Consider the following 17,945-nt stretch of genomic DNA (forward strand, 5'->3'; position numbering starts at 1 on the left):
TCAGCAGTAGTGCACGGCAACCCTATGTATTGTGGACCGATAGCGGTCCTTACAGAACAGCAGACTGTAACGCACTCAGGCCTATGTACCGTAGCACCCTATACCAAGTTACCAGTCCTTATAAGAACTTTTGTGGACCAAGCAGGTTGTGTGTTAGTGATTAGCAGACTGTACGTCAGTCCCTATACCAATGAAGGACTGCTGCAGTATAGGGCAGCGGTCAGCAGTAGTGCACGGCAACCCTATGTATTGTGGACCGATAGCGGTCCTTACAGAACAGCAGACTGTACTGCACTCAGGCCTATGTACCGTAGCACCCTATACCAAGTTACCAGTCCTTATAAGAACTTTTGTGGACCAAGCAGGTTGTGTATTAGTGTTTAGCAGACTGTGCGTCAGTCCCTATACCGCTGAAGGACTGCTGCAGTATAGGGCAGCGGTCAGCAGTAGTGCACGGCAACCCTATGTATTGTGGACCGATAGCAGTCCTTACAGAACAGCAGACTGTACTGCACTCAGGCCTATGTACCGTAGCACCCTATACCAAGTTACCAGTCCTTATAAGAACTTTTGTGGACCAAGCAGGTTGTGTGTTAGTGTTTAGCAGACTGTGCGTCAGTCCCTATACCGCTGAAGGACTGCTGCAGTATAGGGCAGCGGTCAGCAGTAGTGCACGTCAACCCTATGTATTGTGGACCGATAGCGGTCCTTACAGAACAGCAGACTGTAACGCACTCAGGCCTATGTACCGTAGCACCCTATACCAAGTTACCAGTCCTTATAAGAACTTTTGTGGACCAAGCAGGTTGTGTATTAGTGTTTAGCAGACTGTGCGTCAGTCCCTATACCGCTGAAGGACTGCTGCAGTATAGGGCAGCGGTCAGCAGTAGTGCACGGCAACCCTATGTATTGTGGACCGATAGCGGTCCTTACAGAACAGCAGACTGTACCGCACCCAAGCCTATGTACCGTAGCACCCTAGACAGACCAAGTTACCAGTCCTGATAAAGAGCTTTGTGGAACAAGTGAGTTGTGAATGATTAGCAGACTGCAGCAGAAGGGCAGCAGTCAAGTATAATATTCTTTCTATATTTGGAAGAAAGAATATTATACGTGTACAAGCCTATTACCGTACCACTGATACCAGTCCTGAAAAGAACCTTTGTGGAACTAATAGTAACAGCAAGTCTTTAAAATTATCCTCACTGCCTGACACACTGCTTCCTGCCTGTCCCTATACAAATTGGCAAAAAAGAGTAGGCTGGAACGATTAGCTGGAACAGCTCTTTTGTGGACCTGATAGTAACAGCTAATGATGATGATGATGATGATGATGAAGAAAGACTAATCTGGCTGAGCTGTCCCTAAAATAGCAGCATACAGCGCTCTGTCCCTTTATCTAAACTGACAAAAGAAACTCAGGCTGCTGACCTAACACCTATACCAGTCCTGAAAAGAACTTTTGTGTACCAAATAGCTAGCGTTTTCTCTGTCCCTACTCCACACAGGATCCTTTCCCTACAGTGACAGAAGAAAGAATGTAAAATGGCCACCGGATCGGGTGTATTTATAGGTTAGGGGGAATGTCCAAGTGTCCATGAGCTGTCATGTCTCAATTGGTTGTCCTGTAACACATGATAAACGTGTCACGAAAGGTTAAAGTTCTTGTATACATTAAACACGTAAGTCCGCCGGGGCGAACGACGGAAAAAGGCGTTCGAACCCGCGGACGGCGAAAGTCGGAAATTCGCCGCGAAACGACCGCCGGGCGAAACGTTCGTCCATCACTAGTTAAGTGTGCGCTTTTATAGTAAATGGTTATTCCTGCGCTGCTCCTAATAGAAAACTATCTTTATGAATAGCTGCATACACCGATATGGACCAAACCGTATCCAATAGAAAGGATATTATAGAGAAAATTGATGTTGCGCTATTCTTACTCTATTATAGGAGAGGGGCTATTACACCTTCTCCTCACCAATTACTAGGTGAATCTAGAAAGGGCAAATACAATATATAATGTACAATATGCTCTTAGTGGTTCTATATGACCTAAAAAAATGATTGAAATTACCATAAAATGCCAAAGTGAATGTAAAGTGCAACTCTATAAGGCTATAAACACAACTACAACTGTGCTAGCACCTAGTGTGTTGTGTGTATATGGACTCCCAGGGGTATATTAGTGTTGTATATTATCACATTGAACTCAGATATTGAGAAAAAAGGCAAAATAAAAATAAAACAAATAAACATAAGTAAACACACTACAGAGACAGCCTATGCAGATACCACTTTAGATGATAAATTATGTGTGTTTTCAATCTATATTGAAGTAATACCAATTCCCCGTTAATAAAAGTGCCAAGTGCTCAAACAGTGCAGCTGATTCAATACACTGAACAGACAAAACAGGAAACGCCTACTTAGAATCATATATCAACTGGTATAAGTTAATATTCTAAACAATAGTGATATGAAACAGTATTAAATATAATGAAATATGTCAATAAAGTGCCAAAAATCCATATAAAGTGCACAGTGACAAGCAGTGAACACCCTACAGAGGTGTTAAGCCACAATAGTATTGAATGCATAAACAAATATTATAAACAATAGTGCTATATAGCAATCTAGAGTGTAGAAGTGAAGTGCCAAAAATATAAAGTGCACAGTGGCAAACTGTAAATACCCTACAGAGGTGTTAGCACATATGATATTAAAAAAAAGCAATGTATTAATGTAAAGTATTTAGCATCAAATTCAAAATTGAAGTCCCATAAAGTACAAAGAAAGATATACAGTATATATATCTAACAGGGAAACATCAGTAAATCAACTCCAAAGATGAATTGTGCATATAAGACTCCAATGGTAAATTAAAAGTCCAATATACTGACCAAAAAAATGAAAATCGGTCCGGTGTATTAAAAATGTAAAAGCCCGGAACTAATAGAATGTAAAACGTATACGATAAAATAAACTATAAAACAAAATAAGTAAACGAACTACAGAGCTAGTGGGAAGCAGAGTATAAAAAAAAAATATATATATATATATATAAACCAAAGTTCAATAGGGAAGAGAAAAAAAGTCTCTTAAAGTGCTTGTGCTTTTCTGTGACAACCAGTGTGCATATGAATCCAATAGCCACTTCCCAATGTACTTTTCACTGTGTCCACACACTTAAGTAAGTAATGGCCCCTTACCTCAAGGCAGGGAGACAAGAGCATATAAGTGAGGGTCCCTCTAAGGCTCCTCTGTCTGGGTCCACACATCTCCTTCACTTTTCTTTATAAAAACACATATGGTCACAGCACAGGTGCAGGTCCCTTTAAGGCTCCTCTCTCCAACTCCACTCTCCTCCTTTAGTTTATCTCCATAAAGCTCATATTAATCAGAAAGAGCAAAACCATAGTGTAGCAGGTTTTTAAAATATATCCAATTTTTATTAACAGTAAACATAAGGTACTCACAAAAGAGGTCTCTTTAAACAGCTTATATCCAACGAGCAGCGAACTCGTGCAGTGTAAAACAGCATAAAACGTCCTTCCCTGTCCCTACGCGTGACATCACACCACATGACTTCATCAGGGAATGCTGGGAAAGGACATAATTTGCATATAAATAGTCTCAACCCCTGATGAAGTCACGTGGTGTGATGTCACGCGTAGGGCTGAGCATGGATGGATGGATGGCTGAAGTTGTCACATATCAGCGCTGTGGGTACTGCACATCCAGCCCACAGAGCTGCTGCCTCTGATCTCTCTCCTCTCTGTACCCATCGATACAGAGGGGAAAGAGGAACCGGACGTGATGCCGGTTTGTTTACAAGTGATCACCCCATCATTTGATGGAGCGATCACGTGGTAAATGGCCATATTCCCGGGTGTGCACCCCAGGGGGCACGTGGGAACGCGATTCTGGGAGGATGTCACAGTATGCCCTCCCAGAGTTATTCGACCATGCTACAGCTGTCATTCGGCTATAGCGCGGTTGGCAAGCAGTTAAAGTGCAACAATAAAAATGAAAAATTCCTTTAAATATAGTGCCTGGAGGGTCCCTTTAGTCTGCCTGTAAGTGGTGCATCTGTAGCATGCATAAAACATGCTGCAGCAAAAAGGACATTTCTATACCCTTGGTATGGATTTGGAGAGAAACCCCACACCAAAATAAAAACAAAAATGGCATTGGGTCCCCCCAATTCCACACCAGACCCTTATCAAAGCATGTAGCCTGGTAGGTCAGGAAAGGGGGGGGAGCTTATTGAAATCTGGAAGCCCCCTTTAACCGCATCCTGACCGCCTCACTCTGATATACATCGGCAGAAGGGCACGTACAGGCAAAATCACGTACTGATACGTTGCCCTTTAAGAGGCGGTGGGGTTGCACTCGCACGCCCGCGGGAAGCTCCATGAGTCCGGTCCCAGGTCCCGCGGACTCGATCGCCACGGGCATACCCGCGATCGCCTCACGGAGAGGAAGAATGAAGAGATGCCTTTGTAAACAGCATCTCCTCGTTCTGCCTAGCAACAAGTGACATTGATCTCTGCTCCCTGTGATTGGAGCAGAAATCAGTGATCTGTAAAACATAGCCTCAACCCCCACAGTTAGCAACACACCCCTAGGACACACTTAACCCCTACACTGCCACCTAGTGGTCAACCCCTTCACTGCCGGTGTCATTTAGACAGGAATCAGTGCATTTGTATAGCACTGATTGCTGTATAAATTACAATGGTCCCAAAAATGTGTCAAAAATGTCTAATGTGTCCACCATAATGTCGCAGTTATGATAAAAATTGCTGATCGCCGCCATTTAAAAAAAATAAAAAATTAAATTAAAATGCCATAAATCTATCCCCTATTTTGTAGACGCTATAACTTTTGCGCACACCAATCGCTTTTTGCAAATTTTTCTACCAAAAATATGTAGAAGAATAGGTATCAGCCTAAACTGAGGAAAAAAAATTTATATATATATTTTTGGGGGATATGTATTATAGCAAAAAGTAAAAAAAAAATGTGTTTTTTTCAAAAGTGTCACTCTTTTTTTGTTTATAGCGCAAAAAATAAAAACCACAGGGATTTTGTTTGGGTAAAACGTCGCACACCAATTGTCAGTTAAAGTGACGCAGTGCCAAATCGCTAAAAGTGCTCTGGTCAGGAAGGAGGTCAATTCTTCCGGGGCTGAAGTAGTTAACAAGGGGGCTCCCAGATCCTGATCCCCCATGTGAATGAGTAGGAGTACATAATTGCTGAGCAATAGACTAGCGATATAATGCTGCTAATAAAGTTCACCTTGGTGCTGAGTAAAATGTATTTCCTGTACTGGAAATGCCTGTATGTATTGCCTTACGGGCCCCCAGTGCTCCTGTGTGTCAGACATTCATCTATCCAGCTCCTGGCTGAGAAGCGTCTGTTTTTCATTTCTCAGATTGTGAGGTTCTGCTCGGTGCTCCCACCGCCTGCGCCTAAGCCACCACCCCTCCACTAACACCCCCCCCTTTTGTTTAAAACTAACAGTCCCAGTGTATACAGATGGCATTCGGGTCTACCAGTGCAGACCTATGAGAAGGGAGGAAAAGGGAAGGCTGGGGTGGACGGGGAATCAAGCTTTGATGCTCATGGGCTTCTGTGGGGACATAGAAATATAGTATCGATTTTAAGGAGAACTCCACTGCATTACTGCCAAATTAACGCCATATAGTTCTGTGTGCATTACTGCCAGTTTAACGCCATATACTTCTCTGCGTCACTGTACGTTTGGCGCATTATATTGCAGTATAGTATAGTGTATCTGTGGAGTGTGTCTGTGTAGTGTGAGTACTCAAATCAAAGTGCCCCTAACGCCTCTTTACATTGATTAAAGTGTATCTACGTACAGATTTCAACTTCTTCTTAAGGCTGGATTCACATCTATGCATTTTTAGCGCTTTTTGCATTTTGCAGATTTTCACTACAGTCCGTTTAACATGTTTTCCTATAGAACATGTTCTGTAATGCAAATCTGCAAAATGCAAAAAGCAGTAAAAATGCATAGGTGTGAATCCAGCCTTACATTTGCTTATAAGCACCACCTCCTCCCTCCCAATAATATCTGGGAGGACAACAAGGAGAGGCAGAGGTTCCCTTGGCAGGGGGCCAGCAACAAATGTGTCCACAAGGAAAGGTAGACATGGTGGTCAGACCTCAGGCAGGGCATCATTTCCTCTGTTTAATGAATTTGCCCATGCTATCCAGCCATAGCATGCAGAGGAGGTGGTGAACTGGCTTACTAAACCTTCCGCATTCTCCTTATCCTCTGTTACTCAAGTAGAGACAAGTGTGCAGTCCCCTGCAATTGCCAGAGTGGATAAACATGCCTCCTTGTCCACATCTATTCCTGCCATAGCCCCAACATCAGCCATTGAGGAGTCAGCTGAGTTATTTGATCACAGCGTCAGTCACTTGCCCCTTGATGATGCCCAGCCATTACTGGATTCAGATGTTGGTTCTGAAGTAGAGGATGACAGGAACATGAGCCTAGAGAGAGGGAGGAACACTGTTAGACAAATTGGCATTCATGTTCCCCAAGCCGCAGCATATTGCCAAGTTGTCTCCGGTGGTTATGATGAAGATGGAGGAGACGGAGATGATGATGATGATGAGGTCCCTGATGTGACTTGGATGCCTGATAGAGCAGAGGAGGAAACTGAAGGTGAGGCGGCACACCCCCAAGGATGCCGACATCAAAAAAAGAGTACAGAGCAGCCACCCTATTCCATCACACTCTGCAGCTGTTATCTCCCGGCCCATTCCCCAAAGCTCAGCTGTCTAGGCCTTTTTCAGCACATCAGCAGCAGATCGCACTGTTGCAATCTGCAAACTGTGTCTTAGGCACATCAAAAGTGGCAAAAACACGAACCATTTGATAACACATGCTTAACAAGGCATTTAACGTCCAACCACTCAGATCATTGGCAAGAGCACATAAAAGCCACACAAAAGGGGCACAAATCTGTCCCTCCTCCTCCTTACCCACTTCAGTCTGCCCCTGCAAGTCATTACCTCTCAGCAGCTTCTACTGACAGGGATGATGGTATAGCACAGGGTGCCCCAGGTCCTAGCAACACACCACCAGCTGTAGACTGTAGCCAGAAAATGTCTCTGCCCCATCTGCTGCAGCGGAAAAAAAATACAATCCCTGCCACCCACATGCCCAGAATCTGAATGCAAACTTGTCAAAGCTGTTGCCTCTCCAAATTCTGCCTTTCAGCCTGGTGGAATCTGCCCCCTTCCGTGAATTTGCACAATGTGCTGTACCACAATGGCAGGTTCCCAGTCACTACTGATTTGTATGTAAGGCCGTTCCATCTGTCTACCATCACGTGGAAGGGAATGTTCTGGCATTGTTGGGCAAGGCAGTCAGCCATAAAATCCAGCTTACTGCTGATACGTTGTCCAGCAATGATATTTTAAGTTCACAGCACTCTGGGTAACGCTGCTTGCAACTCGAAAGGATGCAGGACAGGGCTCGTGCTGCATCTTGTTGTACTCCCACGTCTCCATACAGCTGGTGATGATGATACCAGACCTGTGAGCTCTATCCCCTCCTCCTCCACCTCCCCCTCTGCCACCTCCATGCCCTCCTCTGCAGAATTGTCCTTTGAACATCAGGTACCTCCTAAGCGTTCAAAGGGCTTTCCCAGAGTCAGGCTAAAAGGTGTCATGCAGTGCTTCAGCTGGTGTGTTTAAGGGACAAGAACCACACCGGAGCAGAGATTCTTGCAGCTCTGCAGGAACAGGCCCAGAGGTGGTTCACACCATACCAAATGGAGCCAGAAATGGTGGTGTGCAATAAATAACCTCCTGTCCACCCTTAGACAGGGAAAGTTGGCACATGTGCTATGCCCGGCACATGTCCTCAATCTGGTGGTTCATTGTTTCCTAAGTATGTACCCAGGGTTGCAAGATGTAAAGCAGGCCAGAAGAGTCTGTAGCCATTTCAGGTGGTCATAAACAGCCAGTGCTCAGTTGCTAAAATTCTGCAGGAATTCCAGTTGCCTGTAAACCGCCTGATTTGTGACATGCCCACCAGGTGGAACTCAACTTTTGGAGTGCCACAGTGGCTATATATACAGCAGAGGGCTGTCAACGAGTAGCCGTGCAAGTATGGCACAACAACAGGCTCAGTCAGCCTCAGCTTTTTTTCCCCACACCAATGGCTGATCATTAAGGATGCATGCACTGTATTGTCACCATTTAAAGAGGCCATAAGGATGGTGAGCAGTGACAGTGCATGCATCAGTGACACAATCCCTGTTGTGTTCCTGCTGGAGTAGACTTTGCGTGGCATTATGGACAGGGCACTGGAGACAGAGCAGCAGGAGGAAGAGGAGAACTTCCTTTCCTCTCAAGGCCTACTTTATGTAGATACCATCATTCCTATGTCACAGAACACACAGGAGGAGAGAGGGGAGGAAGATGAGGAGGAGGATTCTGGCACTTTAATAGGCTTCTAAGATGAGGAAGACATGTGTCAATCTGTAAGAGATGGCTTCCCAACCCCAGGACCCTTGGGAGTAGTACGTGGCTGGGAGGCGGAAGTTCCTGATGCTGTCTTCCTGAGTGACCCAGAGGAGGCTGCTTCTCAAGCCTCTGCAAATTTGAGGTGCATGGGCAACCTCATGCTTCAAAGCCTGTGAAAGGACCTAAGAATATGTGGCATAAAGTAGAAGGATGATTACTGGTTGGCAACCCTCCTTGACCACCGTTATAAGGGGAAGGTCTCAGAACTCATCCCATCCCCACAGAGAGTGCAAACGATAAAATCTCTTGAGGACAAGTTAAAGAGGATTTTACTGAACATTTTTCCTGACACCAGTAGGTTACAGTGTCGTGGAAAACATAGTTTTGAGTCTTCCATTGGTCAAGAGAGAATAGTTGGAGAAGGCGTCCTCCTAAGTGAGGCATTTTGGAATTTTTTTTAGTCCTCGCCACCCAGGGCTGTCAGCTTCCACATCCCATTTGCCACGCCTGCATCACATGGTGGATGATTACCTCAGGGCCAAAACAGAGATGGAGAGCTTTCCAGCTGACGATCCACTTACTTACTGGGTCATGAGAATAGACCACTGGCCAGAACTTGCCCAATATGTTATTGAGTTGTTGGGCTGCCCTGAATCCCGCATGCTTTCAGAATGGGCATTCAGTGCTGCAGAAGGTTTTATTACTAATCATAGAACGCATCTGTCTACAGACTACGTGGACGTTTGACTTTTAGAAAAATGAATCAGTCCTGGATTACCAGATATGAAGCCCCTGATGCCGATGTTACTGATTAAGTCTTTTTGGGATGTGGAATCTCTGCAGGACTTTGAGGCTGCCTAGCTTTGAGTGTGTTCAATCATTTCATCTGGAAGAATGTTTTTGGTATAGGTCCCATGGGCCCAGTTAACACCCAAAGACCAATTTTTCAGTATCTGTTTGACAGGTGCATATCATTGCAATTTTTTTTACAGCAAGGCCAATTCTTGCTTTCATCAAGAGTACCTCTATAGGGTTACGGTGGGAAGGCACCAACAACACTTAAAGACCAATTTTTCAGTACCTGTTTGACAGGTGCATATCATTGCAATTTTTTACAGCAAGGCCAATTCTTGCTTTCATCAAGAATACCTCTATAGGGTTACAGTGGGAAGGCGCCACCGACACACAAAGACCAATTTTTATGCACCTGTTACTTCTATCCAAAGTCAAAGTGACACCAGAATGTATCCAAAAAATCTCTAATCTTGTTCCCAGTGCACTACATTGTAGCCCCCTCATACACACTGGCTCCTCAGCCGTTGCTGAGCAAAATAAAGGCAGCTTGCAGGGAAAATTACATTTTTTTTCGCTTTATAAATGCAATTATTGCTGCAGCAGATCTGCCACTTTACAGGTAGACTAAGGCTGGATTCACACCTATGCATTTTTAGTGCTTTTTGCATTTTGCAGATTTGTACTACAGTCCATTTAACATGGTTTCCTATGCAACACGTTCTGTTGTGCAAATCTGCAAAATGCAAAAAGCACTAAACATGCATAGGTGTGAATCCAGCCTAAGGGGACCCCCAGGCACTATATTAGAAGGAATTTTTCATTTTTATACTTTCACTTTAAAAATCAAAAAATCATTGCTCATTTAAAAATTACGTTTTTTTACAACCCTTATTTTTAAATTGATACATGTCCCCCAGGGAAGCACCCGGACCCATATAACCATTGTATGCCCAATTACTTGCATATAAGCCTTCAAAATGGGCACTTTTGATTTTTGACGTTCGGGTCCCATTGACTTTAATGGGGTTTTTTATTTGGGTCTGAACTTTCGCAGTGTTTGAAAGTTCTGGTGCAAACCAAACAGGGGTCAGTTTGGCCCATCCCTACATACAGCACTGTAACCATAGCAGTGCAATGCTAACATAGGGGCACTATACTACACTGGGGAGGTGATCTGTCTTCTTTTTTTTTTAACACTATGATTGCTTATAACAGTGATGATCACTGTTATAAGCAATCATTTTTTATGACTGGCATCCATTCACAGCCATTATGTACTATTGGGATTACTGAAATTGGCCACAACTATCACATGGTACAGTGTGCTGTGATTGGCCCTGTCTGTACCATGTGATCACTGTGACCAATCACAGAGATCATCACAATAGTACACAATGAATGGCTATGAATGAAAGCAATTCATTATGTACAACTGTCACATGATCACTGTGATTGGTCACCGCGATCACATGATACTGGGGCCGACCTGGTACACTGATATTTCATCCGCTATGTCTGGAGAACACAGTGGGTGACAGATTGAGCCGCTGTTTGGCTGCTAGAGCATGCAGGAGGCATGCAACTTGGAAGACATTATATAACTTCCTCCCCGAAGAAGGAAGCTCCCGCCCATATATGTCATATTACTATGGCTGGACAGGAAGTGGTTAATGATGTATTTTGAAGAATCCCAAAAACTGCAGTAATCACCTTTATTACATTTATTTTGAAATAATACATGTTTTATGTATTTCTGCTACCCTAAAAATGTATGAACTGTGCAAAAATGAAAATGCAAAATAAAATCCATCTATATTTCTGAACAGTTAAGCCTCTAGAGCAGCCTATCTAAATTATTTTACCCTCATTGGTACCTTTAAAATAACTTTTAAGGCCTTGGGGCACTCTTGATAAAACCAGTTCCTAGTTCCAAGTGGTGATAGTCTTATGCCACATACACATGATCAGAATTCTCATTGGAAAAAGCTCTGATGGTTTTCCCGTCGGAATTCCGATGTAATTCCACTCAAACTGTCTTGCCTACACACAGTCACACCAAATTCTGACCGCCAAGAACGCTGTGACGTACAACACATACAACGGGACTAGAAAAAGGAAGTTCAATACCTAGTAGCCAATAGCTTCCATCTCGTAGTTGAATCTGAGCATGTGTGAGTTTTTGCGGGTCGGAATTGCATACACACGATTGGAATTTAGAATAGAGAGTTTTTCCATCGGGAAAATTGAGAACATGCTATCAAATTTTTGCTGGCGAGAATTTGGCCAGCTAAATTCCGATGGACCATACACACAGTCGCATTTTCAGAGGAAAAGCTCTCATCGATCTTTTGCTGGCCGAAATTACGATTGTGTGTACGCGGCATTACAACTATGCAGACACCATCAAATGAGAGGTCAATAATTCCCAGCTTAGAGAACCCCCCACTTGAGAAACCTTAGGATTCCATGGAACTCTGGTTGAGAATGGCTGCTCTAGAAGGTTGAACTCACACTGGTAGCATTTTAAACTTTTCAAACGCTTTCTTGAAGTCTTTATTCCGTATAGTATAAATAGCTGGATTTAGCAATGGAGTCACCACAGTATAAAGTAGAGACAGCATTTTGCTTAAAATGACTAACTGACCATCTGTTGGAATCACGTAAACAGAAATTAAAGTCCCATAAAATATAGAGACTGCAGTCAAATGGGAGCTGCAGGTGAAGAAAGCCTTCTGTCTACCATGTGCTGACTTGATTTGTAGAATTGTAAAAATAATGCATAGGTAAGATATCACTATTATTATAAATGGACAAGCAACTATAAAGAAGCACAATATGAGAGTCTGCATTCGAATTACGAAAGTATTTGAACATGAAAGGCCAACGAGAGGTGCAAAATCACAAAAGAAATGGTCAATGAAATTTGACTTGCAGAAATGTAACCTGCAGATAGATACTGCGTTGAGCAAGAGAATAACATTTCCAATTGTCCAAGTTGAGACAATGGATATAAGACAGAACAAATGATTTACTACGGAGTGGTAGTGCAGCGGGTTACATATAGCCACATATCGATCATAGGACATCACAGTGAGAAGAAGACACTCCGAGCATTCTATGGAACTGAACAAACAAAACTGAATAATACAGAAGGTAAGTGAGATAGATTCCCCGTCATGTATGGCAATATGAATCATATTTGGAAGGATGTCAGTAGCAAGTAAAATGTCTAGTATGGACAACTGGGTGAGGAAGATGTACATAGGAGACTGTAGATTTTTACTTATGGAAACTAGAGTAATTATTAAAGTATTTCCAAATAAAATCAAACAGTAACAGAGTAGCAAAAGTGATGAAAACAGAAATTTGAAGTTATGAAGACCTGGGAAGCCCAGAAGTTGAATGGTGGTAATGTTATTTGTCAACATTTGCTTGCAATCTTTGTGTGGTGCTTAGGAAGTACTGAGATGTCAGAAATAGTTAAACTAGTATGAGGAAATAACTGAAAAAATAACATACAGAAATAACTGAAGGTTTGAAAATATTATTATATTCTTCAGAGCAGAATAGTAGACCAAAAAAAAAAAAAAAAAAAAACCAAGTATGTGCTATGCAGACGAAGAAAATAAATGTATTAATTAACCACTTACAGACCGGACCATTTTGCTGGTCGAAGACCAGACCACTTTTTGCGATTCGGCGCTGCGTCGCTTTAACTGACAATTGCACGGTCGTGCGACATGGCTCCCAAACAAAATTGACGTCCTTTTTTTCCCACAAATAGAGCTTTCTTTTGGTGGTATTTGATCACCTCTGCGGTTTTTATTTTTTGCGCTATAAACAAAAATAGAGCGACAATTTTGAAAAAAACGCATTATTTTTTACTTTTTGTTATAATAAATATCCCCCAAAAATATATAAAAAAAACATTTTTTCCCTCAGTTTAGGCTGATACGTATTCTTCTACATATTTTTGGTAAAAAAAAAATCGCAATAAGCGATTATTGATTGTTTGCGCAAAAGTTATAGCGTTTACAAAATAGGGATAGTTTAAATGGCATTTTTATTAATAATTTTTTATTATTTTTTTTTTTTACTAGTAATGGCGGCGATCAGCGATTTTTATTGTGACTGCGACATTGTGGCGGACACATCGGACATTTTTGACACATTTTTGGGACCATTGTCATTTTTTACAGTGATCACTGCTATATAAATGCAGTGATTCCTGTGTGAATGACACTGGCAGTGAAGGAGTTAACCAGTGGGTGGCAGTGAAGGGGTTAAGTGTTCCTAGGGGTGTGTTACTAACTGTGGGGGGTTGGGCTTTCATTTAGTGAACACTGATCTCTGCTCCAATCACATGGAGCAGAGATCAGCGTCACTAGTTGCTAGGCAGAATGGAGAAATGCTGTTTACACGGCATTTCCTCCATTCAGCCGTCCCGTGAGACGATCACGGGTATGCCCGTGGCAATCGAGTCCGCGGGACCCGCGACCGGACTCACGGGGGTCCCGATGGCAGGGCGGCATTGAAGATTGGACGTACCTGTACGCCAATATGCCTGCCTGTGCCATTCTGCCGATGTACAACGGCGTGTGCTGGTCGGGAACCGGTTAATATACAATATATATAACCCCTTCTCCACACTTCAGATAATGAATAAATTCAAAGTAAAATAAAATGGAAAAAAAAAAAAAACTCCCTAAAAAAAACACTGTTGTTACAGTGCTCAAAGCACTTGTAACACTGTGAATAATATATAAACAAATAAACAAAAAATATATGTGCCAAATAGATATAAAATAGTCCACTGTGCTCAAAGTGAAAAAAAAAGTTTTAAAGAAAGCAATGCATTCAGTCTGAAAAAAACTTTTAAGTCATTTTAAAGTAGCTTTCAGTTTAAAAAATGAGTTCAAAGTTTCTTGGCACTGAATGCATTGGACTCGTATGCTTTGTTTAACCACTTCCCGACCGTTGGACATCATATGACTTTCTGGATTTTGAGTGGAGATATGTGTATGATGCCTGCACATATGTTTTCACCCGGCGATTAACTGCAAAGTAAAAGCCATCATAGCCGCCTTTTAGCTGCTTGATTGATTTTACAGGCAGCGGGCCCCTCCCACCCCCCTACAGTGCTTATCCCAGCTTGCTCGTGCAATCAGGGAGACAGAGATTGAATTTGCAGGTGGCAGAAGTTTACCATCGAGCTGGGCGTGGACCACATGGTCTCTGGCCATCTCTATGATCCTTGGAGGCCGGAAGAGACATCACTCTAGGATCTCTGCTAAAATATATAAATAACTATATATATATATATATATATATATATATATATATACCGTATATACTCGAGTATAAGCCGAGATTTTCAGCCTCTTTTTTGAGGCTGAAAGTGCCCCCCTCGGCTTATACTCGAGTCATCGCTGTCTGCCTGCTCGATCAGCGTGTCGAGCAGACAGACAGCGGCCATTCTATTCAAAAGCCGCGCCTCCGGCGCCGCCTTCGCCTGTGATAGGCGGAACACTGAATTTCCCAGCAGCCTGTGTTCCGCCTATCACGGACATCGTATCATCCTCGTACTACGGACGAGGATGATACGACGTCTGTGATAGGCGGAACACAGGCTGCTGGGAAATTCAGTGTTCCGCCTATCACAGGCGAAGGCGGCGGCGCAGCTTTTGAACTTTACAATGGCCGCCGACGAAGAGGGCACGGGACGGCACGGCACGGGACGGGACGGGACGGGGGCAAGGCAAGGCAAGGCAAGGCAAGGCAAGGCACGACACGGGACGGATGCAAGGCGGCAAGGCACGGGACGGAGGCAAGGAGGCAAGGCACGGGACGGAGGCTCGGGACAAAGGTAGGCTGGACACACACACACACACACACACACACACACACACACACACACACACACACACACACACACACACACACACACACATGGATGGAGACACACACAGGGATGGATGGATGGATGGATGGAGACACACACACACAGGGATGGATGGAGACACACACACACAGGGATGGATGGATGGATGGATGGAGACACACACACACAGGGATGGATGGATGGATGGACACACACACACACAGGGATGGATGGACGGACACACAGGGATGGATGGACGGACACACAGGGATGGACGGACACACAGGGATGGACGGACACACAGGGATGGACGGACACACACACAGGGATGGACGGACACACAGGGATGGACGGACACACAGGGATGGACGGACACACACACAGGGATGGACAGGCATGTCTCACCCTCGGCTTATACACGAGTCAATAAGTTTGCCAGTTTTTTTGGGGGTAAATTGGGGGCCTCGGCTTATATTTGGGTCGGCCTACACTCGAGTATATACGGTATATATATATATATATAATTTTTTGGAGTTGAGTAATTTTCTAGCAAAAAAAAATAAGATTTTAAATGCAGGAGAGGAGAGGAATGGCAAAATTGGCTTGGTATGGAAGTGGTTAAAAACATTTTTTTTTTTTTCACTTCAAGCACAGTGGACTTTATTTTATATTGTATATTTTTTTTTTCATATATATTTTTTGTTTATTTGTTTATATGTTTTTGTCACTGTGCTACTAGTGATTTGAGCACTATACTGTTTGATTACTTTATGATATTTATAAATTGATATACAGTACTACTTTCATTTTTCCTTTTTTTTTTACTAGGATCCTCCCACTTCCAGACTGCCCATAGTATATAAAAATCATTACTTTGACGTTAAATACTGCTGTTATTTTACCCCGGTATTTTTTCATACTGTGGGCTATTTTCTTTCCGATAAAAGTGTATCACTTTTAGAGGTGGTGGGAAAGGTACCTCTGCTACTCTGTCATCTCCACGCTTGCCAGACCTGTCAGCTAACCTAGAGCTAACCTAGAGCCGGTCGGATCCTTTATATGACTGGGGATGAAGCTGAGTTAGGGCAAGATAGCCCCCACTCGGCTCTATGCCCTTGATGGAATGGAGCGATGTCTGACACATGGGCTTCCACAGGTAGGGGCTAATGCCCCCCCCCGGAGCAAGGTGTCCGCACATGGATATTCAGGGGCAGGCTGATCCTGGGTGGGTGCAGAGCCGGCGCCAGCATGAGGCAGGAAAGATGGCTGTCTTAAGGTGCCAGAAGAGGGAAGGCACTAAAGCTACGAGTCCCTCAAGAAAATCTGATGCTGATGCCGGTCCCGTTCACACCTTTATCCAGCTCAGCCCAGGTCACACAGAGCACACCATGACATGCAGCACCGCTCTGTGATTCTGTGAACATCAGCCGCTGCTTCCAGTTTACACTAGCTTCCATTTGCTCTCCACTCCAGGCTACTACGACTCCTCCTCTCTCTAAGTCCCGTGTGAAGGGAAGAACAACCACTTTTCTCTCTCCAAGCTCCAGCCCCGCAATGAACAATTCCCGCAGAAATGCCTCCAGTCCAGCACAGAGTCAACAATCGCCACTGAACTGGAGATGAGGGGGGAGGAGAATAGTGCGACTAGAGGGAAGAGTCAGCAAGCACAGGAGAGCAATCACCATGGAGTGGAGGGATGAAAGGTAAATCTTGCTGCTTTGCATAAGACAGCCCACTGACATGTACACCATGGGGGGCCCTCTAGAGATGAGGAATAGATGGGAACATAGGGACAGAGCTGATCACGTTCACAACCGCTATGATGTGCCAACCCCCTGCCACCTAGTCACCTATATGCTATCATATAGGGATTATTGGTTCCCTATAGGATAACAATAAAGTCATGACAAAAATAAATAAATAAATACATTTTAAAAAGTTTTAACTGTTTAAATGGACACATAAGCAATAATACATTTTTTTAGAGGCCGCCCCCCACACAAACATACAAAAACACATGTGCTAGGTCACCTAGGTAGGAATTTGACGTTTGCCCTACACATATATCACGGCGCACATCAGTATGAGGGCAATCCTTTTCATTGTAAAATGATGACCTACTGGGTGAGATAGAGAGATGTAGATCCAGCTGGCATGGCACCTGTACACTGCCCACTCAAGCCCCTCCCCTACATGATGTTGACAAAAAGGAGTGAAGCATGAAAAAACTTCTGCAGACGCCCCTGGTCTGGATGATTATTTTCATCTATTAAAGACAAAAATACTTTTTTTTCCTTTTTGCTTTTAAGTGTAAATGTGAGATCTGAGGTCTTTTTTGACCCCAGGTCTCACAATAAAGAGGACCTGTCTTGCTTACTTCTATTACAAGGGATGTTTACATGCCTTGTAATAGGAATAAAAGTGATCACATTTTTTTTTTTTAAGGGACAGTGTAAAATATATATATATATATATATATATATATATATATATATATATAAAGTTAAATAAATAAGATTTTTTTTTTTAAAGTCCCCCGTCCTTTCAATTCACACCCACATATGTAAAACTTAGGTATCACCATGATGGTTAGAGGGACAGCAATAATTCTTGCACTAGCCCTCCTTTGTAACTCTAAACTGATAACCTGTAAAAATGTTTAGAATGTCGCCTAATGAGATCTTTAAGTACCATAGTTTGTCGCCAGTCCACGAGCGTGCGCAATTTTAAAGCGTGATATATTAGGTATCTATTTACG

At 43.3% G+C, this 17,945-nt stretch overlaps 1 protein-coding gene across 1 annotated transcript; it reads right to left on the bottom strand.

Annotated features, from left to right (window-relative positions):
• Positions 1–11,192: 11,192 nt before the first annotated feature.
• On the bottom strand, positions 11,193–12,873 carry LOC143963995 (olfactory receptor 11A1-like). Its single transcript, XM_077473719.1, has one exon. The coding sequence runs from the start codon at positions 12,732–12,734 to the stop codon at positions 11,814–11,816; it is 921 nt and encodes a 306-aa protein (XP_077329845.1). The 5' UTR covers positions 12,735–12,873; the 3' UTR covers positions 11,193–11,813.
• Between the last annotated feature and the right edge of the window lie 5,072 nt (positions 12,874–17,945).

This window comes from Lithobates pipiens, unplaced genomic scaffold (assembly GCF_037356315.1).
Source record: "Lithobates pipiens isolate NorthernLeopardFrog02 unplaced genomic scaffold, aLitPip1_a1.2 Scaffold_8, whole genome shotgun sequence".
Taxonomy (NCBI): domain Eukaryota; kingdom Metazoa; phylum Chordata; class Amphibia; order Anura; family Ranidae; genus Lithobates; species Lithobates pipiens.